Raw genomic sequence first — 24,162 nt, forward strand, 5'->3', positions numbered from 1 at the left:
ACCAATGCGTGTCCGGCAGCAAACGTCTCCGCAGGACAATCGGGCTCTCCCAAGCCCAGGAAGGTGTCAATTCCGTTACAGGACCAGTTGATCAAATCCATAATTCTTTAGGTTTTCGAGAACAAGACTGAGAAACTCTTTGAGGCTTAGAGAATAAGCGAGACTATGCAAAAGACATGAGAAACCAAGCAGGAAAGATAAGGGAGAGGGAGAAGGAGAAAAGTGCGAAGAGCCAAGAGAGCAAAAAATAAATAAATAAATAAATAAAAAATGATGGAAATGATGATGGACAGGTTGACAGAAAGGCCTGGAAGGGCTCTCGTGGACTATGATTCAGATGATGTTGTGAGCTGTAGTGAGAGCTGGGAGCATGTGAAAGTGAGCCTGGAACGATGGAGGTATGAACTGGAGAGAATAGAAGCAAGAGAGAATACATGTGGAAATGAGAGGAGGACAGGTCTAACAGGCTGCGAGGACTAGTAAAAGTAGATGAATTTAAATATGTGGTTCCAACTATTCAAAGAGAGTGCAGACAGGGTGGAATGGGTGGAGACAAGTATCAGGGGTGATTTGTGACAGAAGCACAGCAGCAAGAGTGAAGGGCAAGGTTTATAGGATGATAGTGAGACCTGCTATAAACAGGTTGCCTCTAAACTCCACTATGACCTCTAAACGGAGCAGAGCAGTCAAAAGAAGATGAATCTCTTCAAGAAAACATGACCCTATTTAGGTAAAATGCAAATGAAGCTTTGGTTATGTACCTTAAAATTGAATTTTCAAATCAAATTTCTGGCCCTGACAGAGAATCACACTTCCTTCCTTCCTAGCATGTCATGTAGCAGGTTTACCACAACTATACATTCATTTGAGAGTCTAGTGGGGTGATTGATTTTCAAAGAGTAGTTAAATATTTTCCAGCGAATATCTGTCTATCCAGTACTTTTGGCTCAAAATGGACATTCTTAGTTGGTAGTAAACCTTTTGGTAGATGTTAGTATTGAAATAACTGCATCACTGTGTTGTTTTGCCCTCTCGTGAGCAAAAACATGGTATGAACCTGAAGGTTTTCTCATAAAATAAGAGTCAGATCCAATTTTAACACCAATATGTGCCTCACTTTTGATTGTGAGAGAGGGTCCAGTTATTGTTATTTATTTGCTTGACCACAAAAGCATCATATCTACTGCATGTCTGGGGCAAATGTAGAAATATTCCATAACCATGTCTCAGTAGTTGGACTCATATATTGAAGTTTTGAAAAAGAAACCGCGAACACCATCTTTGTGTAACAGTTGGTTGCAAATATTTTCCTACTTTTGAAATGGATAAAGAAACAAAGTTTTGTTCCGCTCCACAACTTTGTTTTCCTGCTTCCAGATGCTAGCAAGGATCACATTGACTTATCTCATTTGCAACAAATTGCTGGTTTTCCTTTCAAAGGGCAAACGAAGGAGGAATGCTGCAGACAAAACAGATGTTTTGTGGCACACAACCATTCTCACTCAGTCTGCATCTTCTCTGTCTCTCTCGCAGCCACTTGTGCATAAATACATACACACGTTCAGTCTATGAATTGCCATCATCGCTTCTTATATTGTAACACACTACAATCAAGTTCAAGTCCTGTCAATGTCAATAACCCTCTAGTTTGAGTGAGGCTATCATTGTTTCAATGAGGGAGGCTTGAAAGGATACAGCAATCAGAAGAGTCATGCCATCAAGTGCACTGGTAACATCAGAAATGCCTTTGATCGCAAAACAAGGTCTGTTGAAGAAAGGATAGCGGCATACTCTCACCTTTGCTGCTGGAAAACTTTTATCGTGATATGCTTTGACTGAGCGGTTTGCACCATTGTGCCCTTCAAGGAAAGGCAACAGTCAGTTAAAGAAACAAACCAGCTAAGATTTTGGAAATTAATTATTTATTGTTAAACAGTTTGATCACACTGCAGTTATTTTTGCCTGGAAAGAGGGCAGTTTGCTTTGAAGGTACATTCAGTAGCTTTTTTGAGGATTTTAAATAGGAAAAAATAAGTTATCGTCTTGTACATATACTCTATACTGGCAAAATTATTCACTTATCAATTAAAACTATTAAAATCAGGTGTTTTGATCACTTCCATAGCCACAGGTGTAAAGAGTTAAGCACCCAGGCATGCAGACCGCTTCTACAAACATGATTGAATTACATGCTCTGTGAATTCCAGCGTGGTATTCACTACTAAATATAACACAATCAGCTGTTAGCAGTATTATAACAAAGTGGAAGCAATTGAGAACAAAAGCACATCAGCCACAAAGTGGTAGGTCACTTAAGCGGGGTCGGCGGATGCTGAGGTGCATAGTGTGCAGAGGGCACCAACTTTCTGCAGAGTTAATCAGTACAGACTGCAAACTTCATGTGGCCTTCAGATTAGCTCAACATCACTGTGAAGAGAGCTTCATGGAATTGCTTCCAGTGGCTGAGCAGCTGCATCCAAGCTTTACATCACCAAGCACAATGCAAAGCATCAGATGTAGTGCTGTAACGCATGCTGCCACTGGAGACGAGCAGTGGAGACGTGTTCTCGGGAGTTAGAATCATTTGGCGATTGATGAGCCTTTTGATTGATGAGCCAATTGAGGTTCTGTACTTGTCAGGAGAACAGGACTTGTCTAACTACACTGTGCCAAATGTAAAGTTAGAGAGTGTTGTGTGAGTTTGTTTCTTCAAGAGTTAGGCTCAGCTTCTTAGTTCCAGTGAAACGGACACTTAATGGTTGAGCATACCAAGACCTCTGGGACAATTTTAGGCAGATGAGCAAACACTTTTGGCTATGTAGTATAAATTGAGTAGTGTGTGATAACATCTTCCAACAAAATGATGCATTCTCATGAACTTCAGAATTAATCTGTGATTCAAATTCCTTCCACTAAATTGCTTTTTATTTATGTGGCTAGAGACTGGTCAGATACTTAGCACTTTCAAACTCAAGATATGAAGGATCATACCTATGTTTATTATTTAAGAAGGGGTCCCCTTTATCCAAGGAAGTAATGATGTGAAAGAAAGAGATAATGAGACCAGGTTAAAAAAAAAAATCTTCCTCCTCAGTTCAATCCTCATCTCCTGAACTGAAGTAGAGCTCTACAGGGAGTGCAGAATTATTAGGCAAGTTGTATTTTTGAGGAATAATTTTTATTATTGAACAACAACCATGTTCTCAATGAACCCAAAAATGCATTAATATCAAAGCTGAATGTTTTTGGAAGTAGTTTTTAGTTTGTTTTTAGTTTTAGCTATTTTAGGGGGATATCTATGTGTGCAGGTGACTATTACTGTGCATAATTATTAGGCAACTTAACAAAAAACAAATATATACCCATTTCAATTATTTATTTTCACCAGTGAAACCAATATAACATCTCCACATTCACAAATATACATTTCTGACATTCAAAAACAAAACAAAAACAAATCAGCGACCAGAATCAGAATCAGAATCAGAAAGGGGTTTATTGCCAAATGTTGAGCAGGTTTACAACATTAGGAAATTGCTGCGGTGCTTCAGTGCAAGCGTAGTGTCATAAATAGCACTTAAATAGACATGAAAAAATAAAAGTAGGAATAAGAATCAAAAGTGCTACGTAGAAAGATATGTGCATGAGATATATACATGAGAATAAGAATTAAGAGTGCTACGTTGAAAGATATATACATGAGTGCAGGTGGTGATCAGTGCCAAACATGAAATGATGCAGTGACACAGCGTAGGGTCATGTGTTAGGGGTGGGAACAGTCATATGGTTATTGTTCATGTGTCCAACAGCAGAGGGGAAGAAACTGTTCTTATGGCGAGAGGTTCTGGTGCGAATGAACCGGAGCCTCCTGCCTGAGGGGAGCAGGTCAAACAGACTGTGTCCAGGGTGAGAAGGGTCAGCTGAGATCCGAGCTGCACGCCGCAATGTCCTGGAGGTGTACAGGTCCTGCAAAGATGGGAGTCTGCAGCCAATCACCTTCTCAGCAGAGCGCACAACACGCTGCAGTCTCTGTTTGTCCCTGATAGTGGCTCCAGCGTACCACACGGTGATGGAGGAGGTGAGGATGGACTCGATGATTGCAGTGTAGAACTGCATCATCGTCCGTGTTGGCAGGTTGAATTTCTTCAGCTGCCTCAGGAAGTACATCCTCTGCTGGGCTTTCTTGATGACGGAGGTGATGGTGGGCTCCCACTTCAGGTCCTGGGTGATGGTGGTACCCAGGAAGCGGAATGAGTCCACAGAGGTGATGGGGGTGTCAGTCAGGATGATGGGGGTGTCAGTCAGGATGATGGGGGGGAGTGGGGCTGTGTGCTTCCTGAAGTCCACAATAATCTCCACTGTCTTCTGGGCATTCAGCACCAGGTTGTTGTGGCTGCACCAGGACACCAGACGTTCAACCTCTCTCCTGTAGGCAGACTCATCCCCGTCCGAGATGAGCCCAATAACGGTGGTGTCATCTGCAAACTTGATTAGCTTGACAGACTGGTGGGTGGAGGTGCAGCAGTTGGTGTACAGGGAGAAGAGCAGAGGAGAAAGAACACAGCCCTGAGGGGAGCCGGTGCTGATGGTCCGGGAGTCCGAGACATTCTTTCCCAGCCTCACATGCTGCTTCCTGTTCGTCAGGAAGTCAGTGATCCACCGGCAGATGGGATCAGGCACATTCATCTGGGAAAGCTTGCCTCGGAGATGGTCTGGAAGGATGGTGTTGAAGGCAGAGCTGAAGTCCACAAACAGGATCCTGGCGTAGGTTCCTGGGGAGTCCAGATATATCCACCAATATAGCCACCTTTCTTTGCAAGGACACTCAAAAGCCTGCCATCCATGGATTCTGTCAGTGTTTTGATCTGTTCACCATCAACATTGCGTGCAGCAGCAACCACAGCCTCCCAGACACTGTTCAGAGAGGTGTACTGTTTTCCCTCCTTGTAAATCTCACATTTGATGATGGACCACAGGTTCTCAATGGGGTTCAGATCAGGTGAACAAGGAGGCCATGTCATTAGTCTCCCCAAGACAAGAACTAACAGACTTAAAAACTCCTTTGTCCCACACGCCATCAAACTGTTTAACTCCTCTCTGGAGGGGAGAGGGAGGGGAAACAGGAGGACAAAGGAGGGGGGAACAACTAAGCTGTAGTGCCTCTTCACCTCACTGTACAATACCTTGTGCAATACTTTTTGTAAATAGTCAACAGTGCAATAGACTCAATACTTGAAATGTGCAATTCACTTGTATTTTTATTTTTTATTCCTATTTATTCTATTTATCCCCTTTGTATATTCTATTTATATTTGTCTCTGTATTTATATATGTGTGTGTGTGTGTGTGTGTGTGTGTGTGTGTGTGTGTGTGTGTGTGTGTGTGTATGTGTGTATGTATGTATATATATATATATATATATATATATAACAATTCTGTAACTGTAACTTCGGTCGTTGCTGTGCTTTTTGGAAGTCGAATCTCCCAGAGGAACCCACCCGAGGGATTAATAAAGTTCTATCTTATCTCTTATCTCTTATCTTAGTTTTACTTCTTTTATACCCTTTCTTGCCAGCCACGCTGTGGAGTACTTGGACGGGTGTGATGGAGCATTGTCCTGCATGAAAATCATGTTTTTCTTGAAGGATGCAGACTTCTTCCTGTACCACTGCTTGAAGAAGGTGTCTTCCAGAAACTGGCAGTAGGACTGGGAGTTGAGCTTGACTCCATCCTCAACCCGAAAAGGCCCCACAAGCTCATCTTTGATGATAACCAGCCCAAACCAGTACTCCACCTCCACCTTGCTGGCGTCTGAGTCGGACTGGAGCTCTCTGCCCTTTACCAATCCAGCCACGGGCCCATCCATCTGGCCCATCAAGACTCACTCTCATTTCATCAGTCCATAAAACCTTAGAAAAATCAGTCTTGAGACATTTCTTGGCCCAGTCTTGACGTTTCAGCTTGTGTGTCTTGTTCAGTGGTGGTCGTCTTTCAGCCTTTCTTACCTTGGCCATGTCTCTGAGTATTGCACGCCTTGTGCTTTTGGGCACTCCAGTGATGTTGCAGCTCTGAAATATGGCCAAACTGGTGGCAAGTGGCATCTTTGCAGCTGCACGCTTGACTTTTCTCAGTTCATGGGCAGTTATTTTGCGCCTTGGTTTTTCCACACGCTTCTTGCGACCCTGTTGACTATTTTGAATGAAAAGCTTGATTGTTCGATGATCATGCTTCAGAAGCTTTGCAATTTTGAGACTGCTGCATCCCTCTGCAAGATATCTCACTATTTTTGACTTTTCTGAGCCTGTCAAGTCCTTCTTTTGACCTGTTTTGCCAAAGGAAAGGAAGTTGCCTAATAATTATGCACACCTGATATAGGGTGTTGATGTCATTAGACCACACCCCTTCTCATTACAGAGATGCACATCACCTAATATGCTTAATTGGTAGTAGGCTTTCGAGCCTATACAGCTTGGAGTAAGACAAACATGCATGAAGAGGATGATGTGGACAAAATACTCATTTGCCTAAAAATTCTGCACTCCCTGTAGAGTGCTAGACTTGACAAAATATTTAATTGACAAATATCCGATTTATTCTTGATTTATTGCTAAGTGTTGATTATTCAAATATGTTGAAACACATCGGCCAGCAGCAGCATTATGGAGACATGCGAAGAACTGTCTGTGGCTGTTATGGAGTACAGACTTGCATTTAATGCTTCTGATCTCTCTTGGCTTACTAAAACATGTTTTTTCCTATATGATTATACACTTTAATGGGGAGGTGTAAGAAAACAGAAATGAGCTCACTGCAATCTGCAATCTACTGACATCTAGTGGTCATATTTTGCACACTGTGCCTTTAAAGCAGGGGTAGGCAACCTTTCTGATGATGAGTGCCATCTAAAATTTCCTCAGAAGTCAATGTGCCATATGATTGCATTAGCAATAAATTTAATAACACTTTATATTAAGTTATACACTATATAGAAGAACTTTATAGAATTATATTTGTTCACAGATGTTGGCAGCTATCAGCAAATAGACAGTTAAACTTGTCAGGTAGTGATGTCCAGCAGGTGAAAATGCAAGCTCCATGAACATGAACGGCTATGGATTCCAGCTGTGTTCGTAGTTCTGCAAACTTTGACCCCCACAGAGTCGAGGTTTTTATTTCAATCAGCTGCATTTCGATGTCGCATTAACTCAGCCAGTTAATGCGAGACAAATCCAGCTGCTTATTAAAGCTTTCTGGTTTGATTAGAAAAGAAAACATTGGTCCATACACTTGAAAGTCCCAAAAACGCATTGTGAATTCTGTCTTGAGTGTACGGATGTATCCGTGTATTTCCATGGTGCTGATGCTGCGCTGAGCAGACAGCTACTGAAGCTTTTGAAGTGTCGGAATGTGGAAATTTCAACATCGCTTGAAAAAACTGCCAGCTAGCAACGTCTCTCTCACCGGTAGGCTAAGTTATTTTTTGCCAATTACAAGTTGAATCTGGTATTTGGGGTTGTTAGCTAAGATGTCGTCATTAAGAAGCGGCACAACTGTGTCTATGCGAGCTAATTTGCGATGTGCACTGCTGGCGCGGCCATTTATTTTTTATTCAGATGAATTCACTGTGTGTCGTGCCCAGGGCTGGACTGGGACAAAAAATCGGCCTGGGCATTTTGACTAGAGACCGGCCCACCAGGTATTGAAGCCATAAAGCCTTTGAATGAAAACAAACACTGTTGTAACAGTGATGTACAGTCTTGTTGGTATATGTATGATTTCTATACATTTTACATCAGATAAAAACTTTGGTTGTAAGATTCAGATAATTATTTAATAACAGCGAGACATTTTAAATGAGAATAAGAAAGTATTTCTTTGTGCCCCCCTTTCCCTGTTAATGCCCTACCTGCCCCCCTGGTAAAACTTTGCTAGACCCGCCCCTGCACAGTTAGCAGCTGTCAGCTACTTAGAAAAGGATCCTGGTGTTATTTGTCTCTCAGAAACAGTTCATAAGTTCAACTCATTCATGTCACCTAAAAGGTAAACCTGTTTCTCCATCACCTGTTCAGCTCTGATGATTCAGCATGAATCTCCTGGTTTCATCTTCATGTTTCCCTCTCACCACATATCCAAACCGACATCATGACCAGCAGCTTTTACAGCTGTGGCTCCAGCAAACATCAGCTGATACTAGAAAGTAATATTAAATAAATTCTAACAACAGCTGATCAAGCTTAAACGTGCTGCTGTTGTTTAGCGCGACATCCGCTGGTTTCCTCTTTCTGGCACAAAGTGAGCGATAAACAAACAAGAGAGACGGGACTTGTGTCAGATAAGCCGATCAGCTGATCATTGATCAGTTTCATGATTGAAGTAGCAACAGAAGAGGCAACTGACAGCGTAAAAACGCAGAAAAACTCCACCTTTGCGTCTTTTTCCATTCTAGCTGAAGTACAGGACTGTGTTCTGTTAGGTTTTGTATTGTTGATTGTCATTTATGCTTAGAAATATTTAACCATATATGCTTAGAGGTGTATAATCATTTGTAGATTGAAAGAATGTCTCATCCTAGGAGGTCTGTAACAACTCTGTGTAGCATAAAGAGGGGAGTGCGTTCACTCCTCTACAGATTGTTCTGGCATAGATCACACACCTCCTAGGAGAGGTCGTATCTTCTCTTGCTGATATATGGTTTAGCAAACACACGTATATCTGTTTAAGTATAAGAGCCTTTTGTTCAGAAGGAGCCCTAGACTCCTGGCACCAGCCTTTGGGGAGTCTTCACAGGGTCACATCTTGACCTCACACACACACACACACACACACACACACACACACACAGTATTCTTTGTTCACATGTATACCTATGTAAGATGTCATATGTTAATGACCCTATGCATATTCATGTAACCACAATAAAAGGAGTGCTATGGGGAGCCTGGCTGAGAGTCTGACGGAGGTCAAGTGGTGGAACGACACTTGGCTCCAGGCAGGTCTCCCTCATGCATGAGTAACATGAAGAACTTTGCCTACTTCGTGTCTTGCTTGCTGTGTAATTATATTGTCCTCAACGTTCCAGCGGATAGGTTCAAGCTACGAACCTATCATGTTCCTTTTCAGCTCAATACGAAACGCGTAATATTTTCTCTGAATACGGGATGATTCCATTTTTACGGGACGGTTGGCAACTCTACTAACTTTATGTATAAAATAATGCTCACTATCAGTAACATCATAACATCCACCCAGCTGTATAGAAACTCCGTCATGCTAGCTAGTACGCAGTACGAGTTATTGTAATTGACGGTAAAAAGTCAGCACAACGAAAATAAACTCCACCTAAACTTGGTTTATATCTGACCCAGACAGACTGAAGGTCATAACTTCTTACCTGAAGTTCAGTTCACCTGAAGCTCCGACCGGCGGCTGCCTCGGGTCTCTCCTCCTCCTGCCTCCCCTTTCCCTCATCCACCTGCTGGCCTCTGTGGAAGCTTCGCCATAACCACGACCAAAAAACTGAGTTATTTTTACACATCGGCCAGCATCTGGCCAGTCCGCCACCTTTCACTGTTTATACCGTTACAAAAAAAACAAAATAAAAAAATCATCGGCCCATAAAAACAAAAAGTCACCGGGCCGACTATGGACGTGCCATCAGTTAACCCTTCACGTGCCAGCTGTGGCCCGCGTGCCCAGGGTTGCCGACCCATGCTCTGAATTCTTAGTGCGCATGCGCCAACCAGCGTGCAGCCTGTTACAGTCGCTCCTGCTTTTCTCTTAGTTTAGCTTTTTTTTTTCTTACGTATTCTTTTTTTTCCTGACTTGTATTTTCCTCCGTTTTCTATCTCTTACTCAATCATGTGGATTGAGAGAGTTTTTGTTCTTCTGGTGGCCGTGGAACTGTTACTTTTATCAAGGAACGGGACCGCGGCACATCTCCTACACGCACGGACTGTTTACTCCAGAGATCAGCTGATCGCCCTGATGCCGGCCGGTTCGCTGGCCAGGCCCGCAGAAGTACCAGCTGAAATTTGGAGGAAAACACATCGGGGATGCAGAGGTCAAGGACAGAAGAGAAGAAAAAAGGTGACGGTGAGACAGCGGAGGCTCGAAGCGAGGAGGAGGTTTAAACCGTGTCTGCCGTCTATCGTGATGGGTAATGTGCGATCGTTGGCAATTAAAATCGACGAGCTCTCAGCTCTGGTACGGAGTCAGAGGGAATACCGAGAGTGTAGCCTGATGTGTTTCACCGAATCATGGCTGCACCAGGTCATTCCCGATGAGAATGCTTCCGTGGAAGGCTTCCACACTGTTCGGGCGGACAGGGACAGCATCGCTAGCGGTAAGCGGAAAGGAGGTGGGCTTGCTGTTTTAGTTAACAACCGGTGGTGTAACCCTGCCAACATAACAATCAAAGAAAGGAGTTGTTGCCCGGACACTGAACTGTGTGCTGTTGGACTCAGGCCGTATTATTTACCCAGGGAATTCTCTCACGTCATCTTGGTGGCTGTTTATGTACCCCCCTCTGCTAACCCCACAGCTGCATGTGACACTATCCACTCTGCCATAGCTCGGCTACAGACTCAGCACCCGAGTGCCTTTATTGTGATCTCGGGTGACTTCAACCATGTATCACTGGACAATACACTACCAACATTCAAACAATATGTGGACTGTCCCACCAGGGGAGAGAAAACTTTAGACTTACTGTATGCTAACGTCAAGGATGCATACAGCTCCTCCTCCCTCCCCCCACTTGGTAGGTCAGATCATAACCTGATTCACCTCACCCCCCGCTATGTGCCAATTGTGAGGAGGGAACCTGTGACCACCAGGACTGTTAGGAGGTGGTCAGAGGAGGCAATAGCGGAACTACAGGGCTGTTTCGAGGTGACCGACTGGGAAACACTCTGTGAGCCTCACGCCGAGGACATCAATGGGCTTACTGAGTGTATCACAGACTACATAACTTTCTGCACCGACTCCATTGTTCCAGCTCAGACTGTTCATTGTTACCCAAATAACAAGCCGTGGGTGACTAAGGACATCAAAGCCCTCCTCAACAACAAGAAGAGGGCTTTCAGAGGGGGCAACAAAGAGGAGGTGAGGAAGATCCAGGTGTTACTAAAGGACAAGATCAGAGAGGCTAAGGACAATTACAGGAGGAAGCTGGAGTGGAAACTCCAGCAGAACAGCATGAGAGAGGTGTGGAGGGGCATGAAGACCATCACTGGATTCAGGCCAACCAACAGCAGGGGAACTGAGGGAGGTGAGAATAGAGCCAATGAGTTGAATCTGTTTTTCAATAGATTCGACACCACAGTGTCTGCTCCTACCCCCACAACCTCACCTGTAGTCAGCCTGGAATCCAGAGCCACACCACTGTGCCAGCCTCTCTCTTCACATGTTGCCTCCTGTGAGAGTCCTGACACCCCTCCCCCACCCATCACCTTCACTCAATACCAGGTTGAGATGCAAATGAGGAGACTTCACTCAGGCAAGTCTGCTGGACCAGACGGAGTGAGTCCCCTTGTCCTCAAGACCTGTGACCCCCAGCTGTGTGGAGTCTTTCATAAACTGTTTATGCTGAGTCTGAGTCTGCAGAGGGTCCCGGTGATGTGGAAGACATCATGCCTCGTCCCTGTACCAAAGACGCCACGTCCCAGTGGCCCCCAGGATTACAGGCCCGTGGCATTGACCTCCCACATCATGAAGACCCTGGAAAGGCTCATCCTGGACCAGCTGCGACCCATAGTAAGACCACACCTGGATCCCCTTCAGTTCGCTTATCAGCCTCGTCTTGGAACTGAGGACGCCATCATCTACCTGCTCAATCGTGTCTACACCCATCTGGACCAGCCGGCGAGCACTGTGAGGGTCATGTTTTTTGACTTTTCCAGTGCTTTCAACACCATCAGGCCGACCCTCCTGGGTGATAAGTTAGCAGCGATGCAGGTGGATGCTTCTCTGGTGTCCTGGATTGTTGATTACCTGACAGGAAGACCACAATATGTACGTCTCCCACAGTGTGTGTCTGACAAGGTGATCAGCAACACAGGGGCACCACAGGGGACTGTCCTCTCCCCCTTCCTCTTCACCCTCTACACCACAGACTTCAGCCACTGCACAGAGACATGCCATCTTCAGAAGTTTTCTGATGACTCTGCGGTGGTTGGATGCATCAGCAGGGATGATGAGACAGAGTACCGGGCTGTGGTCGACTCCTTTGTCACGTGGTGTGAGCAGAATCATCTGCAGCTCAACGTGGCAAAGACCAAGGAACTGATCGTGGACTTCAGGAAGACCAGGAAACACTTGACCCCTGTTTCAATCCAGGGGGTCAGTGTTGACATTGTGGAGGACTATAAATACCTTGGAGTACACATTGACAATAAACTGGACTGGGCTAAAAACACCACAGCACTTTACAGGAAGGGCCAGAGTCGTCTCTATTTTTTGAGGCGACTGAGGTCCTTCAACATCTGACAGAAAATGCTGAGGATTTTCTATGAGTCTGTTGTGGCCAGTGCGATCCTCTATGCTGTTGCATGCTGGGGGAGCAGGCTGAGGGTCGCAGATGCCAACAGACTTAATAAACTAATCCGTAAGGCCAGCAATGTTGTGGGGATGGAGCTGGACTCCCTCAAGGTGGTGTCGGAGAGGCGGATGCTGTCCAAGATAAAGACAATGTTGGATAACACCTCCCACCCACTCCATGACATGTTGGTCAGTCACAGGAGCTCGTTCAGTGAGAGACTGAGATTACCGAAAAGCACCACTGAACGACACAGGAAATCATTCCTGCCTGTGGCCATCTCCCTGTACAACGCATCCACTTAACACACTGTTTGCTGCTACAACTACACATGTTTCTTTTCCAACTATTTATTTATGAGTGACTTATGTATGTATGTATGTATGTATATATATGTATATATTGTACTATTCTTAGTTAGTGTATTGTCTGTCTTGTCTTAATGTTGGTTTAAAATGGAGCACTGTAACAAAAAATAATTTCCCCCAGGGATCAATAAAGTATTCTGATTCTGATTCTGATAAAACATTTTTGCACTGGGTTGTAAACATGCTTATTCCTCTGCAGAGTTAGGGTTATTCTAACGTGGGAGTCCAGGGAGCTGACTAGCTTTTGGAGTCTGCCTCAAATGGCCATTTAAGGAACAGCAGTTTTTTTTGGTTTATTTTTTTGATTTATCCACGTTGTCTTAATTGTTTCCCCAGACACTGCCAATTGATTTGTCCCAGTCTTGCAGCTGTCTCTGACCAGCAAGCAAATGCTATTTAGTTCCTTCATGTCAAAATCAAATCAAATGCTCTACAGTGAACACTACTACAAATAAGAAGTAAATATGTGAAAATATGTGTTCAAAAGGATAATATTACCCCTGTGATTGCTTTTGAAACAACTGCTATTTTATTTGACTCTTAATAGATTGTCTATTTTTATCCAGTCTACTGGCTTTAAGACTAAAGATTCAAGGCACTAGATGGCACCAATCCAATGCCCTTACTCAGTAGTGTGAAGAGCTTTGGATAATGCTTATGTGTATATATATATATATAATGCAAGTCAGGCATAGAAATGCACATGTGCAAGTTTTTAGTGTTGTTAGTGTGTATGTACAGGGGTCCTTAATATCACCACGGCTGCACCTGAAGTGCTGCATGTTCGACTCCATTATGTTATGTCATTAATGTGGTTTTATCTTTTCTGCTGTTTATGAAATGGAGCTGGCTCTGTTTGAATAAGAGCAAGCACACTTGGCTATGCATGCATGAAAGCAAACCGCAGCCTTTTCTGTGCACACATGCAGAGAGCGAGTGTATAAATTACAGATTTAAAAGCCATCTATTTCCTTGTACTTTGAGGAAAGGAGCTACAATTGTGGGAGAGGTCAATATTAGCTTTAAATGTCATTGGAAGGAAGGTGCTGATAAGAGAGGCTTCATCTCCATCATGTGAAATTACATGCAGAGTACATGAGAGGAAGCACACCATGTGCTGGAGATTCGGACAGATTTACAGTAGAATTTTGGTACAGCTGCACCACCTGTGGATGTCTATTGATGTGGAGAAATGGTGAAAAGCTGTCAGACAGCTGACAGCAGAGAGATTAACTGGAATCTAAGGAGTCAGTGTTGGGAGTATTAGCCATGCGAATAATCAAAGGATGTGTATTTAAACCTTTATGTTTATAAAGTGCAAAAGGAAACCAGTTTATATGCTTTTCCATTTTTTATTTAAATAACAAAGAACTCCCAAGTTTCAAATCAAGAAGTTTTTTTCTTTTTTTATTATTTCAATCTTAAATTGGCAAATGGAAGCACTGAGTTGCTGTCCACATTTTTTTTGCTTTCACTTCTGATTTTGTTAGGCGTAGGAAAGAAAACTACTTGGTTATGAAAATGTTAGTATTTTCCCCATACAAAAATTCAATTTTCTGCTTTGTCACTTCTTTAGTATGAGAAACAGAAGCCAGGGAAACTACCCAGCAGCACTCTGGACCTCTAGTTATAAGGCAGGACCTTAGTCAACGGCATAGTGACACAAAAATAAGTTTAGCTTGTTTTAATGGAGGAATTCGCCCCACAAAAATGAAAATTCCAGAGAAATGTTCGGCTCTAGCTTGAGTTTGAAACCAGGACCTCGCTGCGAGGTAACCGTGCTAACTGCGTGACAAATATATACTATTTAAGGTTTAGGAAAATATCCCAGTTCAAGTTAAAATACACCATTGAGCAACACATCAGAAAACATCCATAATCCAGTGCAGCAAGATTTACTGTAAAGCCACATTTAAAGGTGTCTGCACCGACTCAAACATGTTTGTGTACACTGCGGCCAGAGGTTGCTTTATTTAACTATAGGTCATAAAATAGCTTTTGATAAGATTGTTTTGTGTAGAAGAGCAGTCACAGCTGCTTCAATACCCTCCTTTTCCTTGAATTAGGTTGATGCACCTAGTTAGCATCACTGTAGTCACAACAGGGTTGAAATTTTCCCTCAAAACACATTCAACGAGATATTTACCTTTTCAGTTTATTGTAAGCAATGTTTCGCTTAAGTGGTTTAAGCCAGTAAAGTCTGCAGTGGGACTAAAGGCAAAATTGGCCTCTTAAGGGACAGTCATAAGGAGTGTACGTGATTCTTAAATTTAAATAAAATATTTCTACGCTGCTTCTGCAGAGTAAGGTTGGATTTATTCCATTAATGTGGCAGTGACCATCTGCCCTAAGGAGCAGCAACCCTTACACAAAATACTTAACAGGGCATCAGAAGTCCAGGAAAAGGGGTTGAGTACTCACCTCGAACTTCTTAAAGGTGAGCAACAAGCCATTATCTAAACCAAGCAGCTACTCAAGGTCTAACAGCTGAGTGTCATAACAAGTCCAGCACCCTTGGCATCTGCTCTGAATCAGACATGTTTAGCAATCTGCTCCCTTGTCTTTCTGCGTCTGCTAACCTCTTACTCATTTGTACAGACTATTTCAATATCGGCTGTAAATAGGATCATTGGACATTATGTGTTGTTTCAATCTGAACTTTGACCTAAATTTTCAGGAAGATGGACTGATGCTTGAAAGCTCATTCAGTCATCGACAGTTTTAACTCAGAAATCCTGTTCTGGTAAACTGCAGTGAATTAAACAGATAATTAAAAATTGCTGCGGGAGGTTTGCTTTTTTATTGCTGTCATGCACACATGGGTAGTTCTTGTACAACATCATGGTCACATGAGTTCTTTTTGTGTGACATCATGTGCACGTGGGTTGTTTAATGTGTTCTTAACCTGGGTTCGATTGAACCCTAGGGATTCGGTGAGTCGGTCTCAGGGGTTCGGCAGAGCGTCCGCTGTGACATGCACGGCTCATTTTGTGCACCAGTAAAAAACATATCTATGTCTTGAATTTGAAAAAAATCACATTTTATTTTTCACTAAAGAGGGGTTCAGTGACTGTGCATATGAAACTGGTGGGCTTCGGTACCTCCAACAAGGTTAAGAACGACTGGTTTAAACAAAGCATATTGGATGTGATACAACCACTGGGGGGTTTGGTGAGGGTTGCTGTCTAATTCCCATCTGATTGGTGAGTGATTCCTGGAAGTTGCCATATAGCCATATAGCCATATTGACCTGTTGCTTGGTAAACCAAAAACCTCCTGGTGATTGCTTTGGTCACCTACTGTTTGCATGGAAGATGCCATGCATGGAAGATATGTTGTAAACATATCTGTAGCCAACATACTTCAGAAGGCACAGCTTTTACATTTCTGTTTCCGGTCTGTGTTGCACTTTTTGCAGTTTCACTGTGTTCAAGGCAATCTGCTAACGACCAATGCAGCTGCAAGGTGGTTTTCACTAACCAATTGTCAAATTCAATTCAGTTTCATATACACAGTTCCAAATCTCATCAACAGTCACCTCAAGGTGACCTGCTTCAATATATAATTGTGCAAAATTTGAAGAAATTCCCCTTAAATGTTAAAGAAAAAGAATATAAAACTTGATGAATTGGCCAATCTGAAGCCTCTGGCCAGAGCTTCCTTCCTGGCACAGAGGCATACTAATATCATCTCTATCATTTAAGCACGGCATCTTATAATGCAAACAGAGAGCAACATTTTGTCCTAGAAGTCTAATTTTCACAGAGTTTACAGCAAATGTGTGGGAAAAAAAACAATCCAAAATTCTTCTTGATGAAATCTTTTTTTCAGAGTGACGAATGTGAGCGTCTGACTGGTGACTGCAGTGTTTCTCATCTCACTTGGGGATGGAGAGCAGAGAGCAATGCTTTGCTTCAGTTAGCACTGTCATATTGAACTAGCAGATCATTGATGAAAAGCAACTTTGCTATTTAATGAGTTTGCCCCCAGTCAGACTAGCATTTATGAGGAGGCATCACCAGGACAACGCTTTAATGAACCACTGTCATATTCTATCACAGTCAGCTACAAGCGACGTCTAATTAGGAATGGCCACCAAGTGTCCCACCACTTCCATTGGGAAGAACAGCAGTCCCTTGAATTAAAAGCTAACATCAGTCACTCCACAGTCAGTGGCGCTTGCTACCCTCAGGTCTGCTGGGAAAGCCTAGTCAGGCCGAACAAAGAGGCTCCCGTGTTTACTGACAGTATCACACTCACAATTAAGGGATAATTAATGATAGACACCAACAAACGAGACTGAATAGTGATGCAATTTCTATAATATGAACCAGTGATGGGAGAATATTGAGGACATATACTTTGTCATATCCCCATTTCTTCTAGATAGCACTAGATTTGTTCTTGTGGTGATGTGACATCAAAGACAAATGAAATATAAATTGGAGAATGTTGTAGCCACTTCAAACCTCAAAGTAGCCGCATGGCAGTAATCAGCAAGCAACAGCATTGCTGGCCAAAGGCCGTTCATTAGGCCACGACGTGGCGTCCGTCCAAGACGCCTTAATATTCGCTGACAGGCAGTCTGTCTGGACTCCTATCCAACATACACTAATTGGTCCTATCAGGCCAAAAAACCTTTTTTGCAATCCAGTAGTTACCCTTGACAGGCTATTAAATATTATTTTAGATCACTTTCACTGAGGTTCACTTAGTTTGATACATAGTTATGAGCCTGTGACATTTTGGAATGATATACACACCAGACAGTGCAAACATTTTAATTGCAGTCTGAGAATACAGTGCACACAATTTTTTATGGTGTACTAGGCTCCAGTATATACAAGTCCTATGGAGTATCTTTGTATGACAATCTGCTAATAATGCATCATGGACATTTGCTTATCTAGAGTATTGGGAAAACTGACTGGATGGAGAATGTTACCTGTGTAGTCTTATTTTATAGTTATATAATATAACCACAACAATTATTCTTTGCATAGGAGTATAAGTACATGTCCATGTGCATTATTTAACATTAACAGAAATGGCATCAATAATATAATAATTGCTTTGTTGTAGCGAAAAAATGAGACCTTGGAAGGTGATCACTTTTTAGCTAAGCTAGTACAGGTAAAAACTTTTCCACAAGTTTATTTCCAAAAAGTTTGTTACTTAATGTCTTTTATTTGCAAAGTATAGTGGAAAATGATGGCTCTTTTCCAGTCCTTTAAAAACACACTTGCTTTCATTGTTTTGTCGCAATATAAATCAAACTCGATTGAACTGAATTTTGTGTTACATTCTTGAGAAAGTAAGATGACGTAGAGCTAGCATGGTGTGATATTTTTGGAATATGCAAATTTGCACATCATGTACATGTACTCTTTCTGTGATATCACCACCTTTAGTATGCATTGTATTATGTATTTTCACATGTATTTGAGCAACTTTGGATGCATCTGAAACACTGGTGATTGTGCACTTTGCTACTTGCTTCCACCTCTGATTATTGTATTGTTAAGGCTCAGCCAAGGTCACTTGACCTCATGCATATATTACCTGAAGCACCTTGAGCTCCTTCCGGGTCTGATATTGAATCCATTGTGTCCAAGTGTTTACTCGCCCAGGTTTAACTTGTTTTCTCAGTGAGGTGACGTTGTAATATCTGGCCTGTGCTCTGTCAGGAAAGTGTTGCAAATGGGAAATAATGAGTTGTTAACAAGCATTAAATAAAACCTCAGCAAGAGATTGTGACAGCCTGACATTGTAGGTGAGTTCACGCTTGTTTTGAATTTCTATTTGAAACAGACTGCTGGAATATCAGATTATGTTCTGGGTGAGGGCTTCCTCATCTGTCTTCTCATTTCTCATCACAGTGTTTAGTTTCATAAAGGCTAAATCAGCGTACATACTATGGTAATAAGATCACCCATCTGTGAACCTGAGAAATTGGCACAGACTATTTCAATTTCAGTTGTTTTTTTAATTTTTTTTTTGGTGTCGGGAGGGGTGCTAATACCTTTAGTGACACAATGATACGATTCATTCAGAGTGAGAATTTGCACATGCACACTTGTAATTGAGATTGTCTAATTGCTGTCAGATTTCTCAGATGGGAATTGTAATTAGCTGAAATGAAACGAACTTTTAAACCTGCATGATGCTCTTCTTCTTGTTAGGCTTGAAATCAAGCATATTGGAAATGCACAGAGGGACTGGCAGAAATTGTTTTAGTGCTACTTTTCCTACTTGTTTCCTTGATTAACCATACAGACAAATATGCAAACAAACAAAGATGCATGCAACCACCCATGCACAGGAAATGTACATACTGGATGTGAGGACTGAGAGGTAAATACATGAATACTCTCTTCATGCACACACGCACACAAGTCCCTATCCTACTTACAAAGTTAAGAAAAAAAAACAAAAAACTAAATACTGTGAAGTTGTACTGACGACCCTTATGGGATAAACAACTGAGCAGCAGCAGTGCATGTCTGCCTGGGAGGGAGGGAGGACGGGAAAGATGTTAAGGAAAAATATTGTCTTTGATCTGATGATATCTGCTGTTTGGGCTAACTTGCCATGAAGGCTGAACAAAACAGGGCTGTTTGTCAAACATAATTTGCTTTCGTCTTGGAGACGCCCCAGGATTCCACAGCTGAAAGGAAAGTAGTAACTAAACATGTTTCTTTTTTTTACAGCGTGTGACACAAAGTTTTTCTGCTGTGTCTTTTGAAAGCTTTCACAGCGTCTCTACTGACTCCTGCCACTCAGTGTCACATTTTACGTTTGACAGCACTGGCGGTTCTTTTTTTCATTCACACAGTAACTCTGCATCAGATCTGCTGTGGAGCTACAAAGCCCTTTTTACCACTCAGCCGTAAAAGGCTGATGGGGTCCTGTCGTCACCCCACTGGGCAGGAGGGCGGGTAGGTGGGGAGCCTGAACACATACGTTTCTGAATGCATCAACTCGAGAACAAGGCGACGTAGGAGCTTAAAATTGATTCCATAGGTGTATCTACGAAAAAACTTGGACAAGTTCAAATCTCAGTGACTTCAACCTCAAAGTCAGAGGTCAAGTTTTTTGAAAATCTTGTGACTGCAGTAACTCCAGAACGAGGTGACGTAGGATTTTGAAATTGATACCATAGATGCAGCTACTAAAACTCTTGGAGGACTTTGAGGACTTTGTTTCTTCAACGTTGTCTGCTTTCAGCATGGTCACTATTTTTTACTCGGTGCAGGTTCCAGTCTGACCGAAGCCATCATTGACATCTGTGTCAAACTGACCCGACTTTTATGTCAACTGTCAACATGGTGTTCTCCTCGAAAGACCCGAGGCATGTGACAGAGAACATTTGGTAGAAACCACCAGAAGTGTGGGGTTTGTGCCATTGGGTGCAGGCATACAGTACATTGAAAAGTCAACAGACACCTGCCTCATTAGCCAGATTTGTCTCCCTGTGACTTTGTCCAAATTCAAGTTGAATGGTCTGAGGAAAAGTGTCTGGACTTCTATAAGTTTCCTTGAAGATGTTTCACATTTCATCGGAAAAGCTTCTTCATTTCTTAAAGAAGTCCAGACGCTTTTCTTTCCAAACTCCTTAGACTACGATGACCTGGATGACTAAGAACCTTCACAGACATATTCAAGTTGAGTGGTTTGCCTTCATGACAGTGGAGGAGATCCTGCACACAGTGGTCAGAATGAAACTCAAATAACAGCATCACTGGAAGTAGATGCATTATCCAAGGGAACTCCCCTGAAGGAGCTTATTTTGCTTTGTATCATGGAGCTTTGTAACTGCAGCTCGTGGTTTGTGTGGTTATTCAAAGTTCAACTAATTAAATCAGTAAAGGGTAAGAAACAGTGGGATTGAAGTCTTGCCTACATGGAGGGAAAAAACCCCCAAAATAAAACAATTATTTGGTTACATCATGAGTTTTTTTAGTTACATTGGTTCAGTTTTAAGACTTTGATGTTTTGTGTTGTGGTTTGCATGGAGTTTGGGTAAAAAAAGTGTTTTATGTATTATGTCAGTCTCCCTACTGGTAATTATCTGACAGATCTGGTGCTGAAATACAATACACAACTGCTCCGGCAGATTGTTAAAAACTATGAAGAAAAAGAGAAAAACTATGAACTTTTTCTTTGATCTAAAAATAAAAGTTGTGCCCGAGTCTGCTATAACCTTATTTTCCCTTGTATATGTGCATGCGTGCACACACAAACACACACACCTGAATTCCCCTGAAGGGTTAGCAGGCAGCAGTTACACTGATTAACTAAAAAATTATCCTCTCAAACAGTTATCTTCTCATGGCCGCACAGCTGCTTTCTCTCCTCTTTCTGTGTGTTCTCTCTTTTCCTCAGTGTTCCCTTCCTCCCGTTCTTCTACCCCCCCTTCCGACAGGCAGACAAGGTGACCCAGCGTCGCTCCTGCTGTCCATCCAGATGTTGAATCACTGTGATTCTCTCCATACGTTGCTCATTGTCTCGCTGACAAAGAGCTGCCTTGAGATGCTCAATAAGAGCTCCTTTCAGAAATTATTAAATCACTGAGACAACATGATTATTTAAACTCTAAACCGTGTTGTACTGATCGATTGGCCTGTTTGCTTATAGAAAAGACTGGCATCCACAATGAAAGCTGCCGTGTTCGGGTTTATAAAATACATGTGTGGCTGCGCTTTTACTCAAATATGCGCACCTTATTTATTTTGTCACTGATTGAGATCTTTGAAACTCCACTACTGTAATCTTATTCATCTAATTGAATATCGACTCACCATCAGTGCCTCCGGTGTTTTTACTTTCATAAATCTGTGTTTGATGGTGACGTCAATAAAATCAGGCAGGATGGAGCCTTTATTTGTAATGCCATTCTTGAAGAGAAAACTATTGAAATCAGAGGCAGCTAAATACCTAAAAATGCTCCACTGCTAAAAGATCGGCTTGTTCACAAGACTTCTCATTTGTGTTTTGTGCCTCTGTTTGTCTTTCTGTTGATCAGATAACCTGTTGATTGATTACCAGTTTACCTTCAGTCTGCTTCAGGAAGATGACCGCTACTACACTGCCATCAACTTTATGGCAACACCTGAACAGGTAATGTCAAGAGAGGTTAAGGTTCATTAATTATTTTTAGTATTTAAGAGTGGCCTGTTAAGTTTTTATCCAGCTCGGTGCTTTCATTATCCTCTCTACTTTTAGGATTTAGGCTTAAAACTTTCCTTTTTGATAAAACCCATAGCTGCCCCTCCCTGAGCCTGGCTCTGCTGGAGGTTTTATCCTGTTAAAAGGGACTTTTTCCTTCCTATATTCTCCAAAACGCTTGCTCATAGGGGGTCATATGACTGTTGTGGTTTTCTTTGTATTATTGTAGGGTCTTGACGTGACGTGACTGTTGTTTTGATTTGTTGGTATATAAATAAATTGAATTGAAATATATAGTTCCAATACATGAATGTTGTGTAATACATAGCTACAGTGGGGCAAAAAAGTATTTAGTCAGCCACCGATTGTGCAAGTTCCCCCACTTAAAATGATGACAGAGGTCAGTAATTTGCACCAGAGGTACACTTCAACTGTGAGAGACAGAATGTGAAAAAAAAATCCATGAATCCACATGGTAGGATTTGTAAAGAATTTATTCGTAAATTAGGGTGGAAAATAAGTATTTGGTCACCTCAAACAAGGAAAATCTCTGGGTCTCACAGACCTGTAACGTCTTCTGTAAGAAGCTTTTCTGTCCCCCACTCGTTACTTGTATGAATGGCACCTGTTTGAACTCATCATCTGTATAAAAGACACCTGTCCACAGCCTCAAACAGTCAGACTCCAAACTCCGCCATGGCCAAGACCAAAGAGCTTTCGAAGGACACCAGGAAAAGTATTGTAGACCTGCACCAGACTGGGAAGAGTGAATCTACAATAGGCAAGCAGCTTGGTGTGAAAAAATCAACTATGGGAGCAATCATCAGAAAATGGAAGACATACAAGACCACTGATAATCTCCCTCGATCTGGGGCTCCACGCAAGATCTCATCCCGTGGGGTCAAAATGATCATGAGAACGGTGAGCAAAGATCCCAGAACCACACGGGGGGACCTGGTGAATGACCTGCAGAGAGCTGGGACCAAAGTAACAAAGGTCACCATCAGTAACACACTACAACGGCAGGGAATCAAATCCCGCAGTGCCAGACGTGTTCCGCTGCTGAAGCCAGTGCATGTCCAGGCCCGTCTGAAGTTTGCCAGAGAGCACATGGATGATACAGCAGAGGATTGGGAGAATGTCATGTGGTCAGATGAAACCAAAGTAGAACTTTTTGGTATAAACTCAACTCGTCGTGTTTGGAGGAAGAAGAATACTGAGTTGCATCCCAAGAACACCATACCTACTGTGAAGCATGGGGGTGGAAACATCATGCTATGGGGCTGTTTTTCTGCCAAGGGGACAGGACGACTGATCCGTGTTAAGGACAGAATGAATGGGGCCATGTATCGTGAGATTTTGAGCCAAAACCTCCTTCCATCAGTGAGAACTTTGAAGATGAAACGAGGCTGGGTCTTCCAACATGACAATGATCCAAAACACACCGCCCGGGCAACAAAGGAGTGGCTCCGTAAGAAGCATTTGAAAGTCCTGGAGTGGCCTAGCCAGTCTCCAGACCTCAACCCCATAGTAAATCTGTGGCGGGAGTTGAAAGTCCGTGTTGCTCGGCGACAGCCCCAAAACATCACTGCTCTCGAGAAGATCTGCATGGAGGAATGGGCCAAAATACCAGCTACTGTGTGTGCAAACCTGGTAAAGACCTATAGTAAACGTCTGACCTCTGTTATTGCCAACAAAGGTTATGTTACAAAGTATTGAGTTGTATTTTTGTTATTGACCAAATACTTATTTTCCACCCTGATTTACGAATAAATTCTTTACAAATCCTACCATGTGGATTCATGGATTTTTTTTTTTCACATTCTGTCTCTCACAGTTGAAGTGTACCTCTGGTGCAAATTACTGACCTCTGTCATCATTTTAGGTGGGGGAACTTGCACAATCGGTGGCTGACTAAATACTTTTTTGCACCACTGTACATACAGTTTAGGTTTTTGTCCTATAGACTGATGGAAATGTGGGAATAAGCTTGCATGCTCTTTAGTGGCTAGCTGTGGATGACTTCTCTGTCCTCCCAAAAAATAAATAAAATAAAAATAATAATAAATAAAGTCTAAAACTGATCCTAAT

At 42.5% G+C, this 24,162-nt stretch overlaps 1 protein-coding gene across 4 annotated transcripts in view; it reads left to right on the forward strand.

Annotated features, from left to right (window-relative positions):
- Positions 1 to 24,162, forward strand: part of atrnl1a (attractin-like 1a) — a 332,702-nt gene that overhangs the window by 148,992 nt on the left and 159,548 nt on the right. For all 4 annotated transcript variants that reach the window (XM_082557492.1, XM_082557490.1, XM_082557489.1 and 1 more), the window contains one exon: positions 21,929 to 22,023. In XM_082557492.1, coding sequence (XP_082413618.1) covers positions 21,929 to 22,023 — 95 coding nt within the window. The remainder of the gene's footprint in view (positions 1 to 21,928; positions 22,024 to 24,162) is intronic.

The sequence above is a fragment of the Aulonocara stuartgranti genome, assembly GCF_965226115.1.
Source record: "Aulonocara stuartgranti genome assembly, chromosome: 13".
Classification (NCBI taxonomy): Eukaryota; Metazoa; Chordata; class Actinopteri; order Cichliformes; family Cichlidae; genus Aulonocara; species Aulonocara stuartgranti.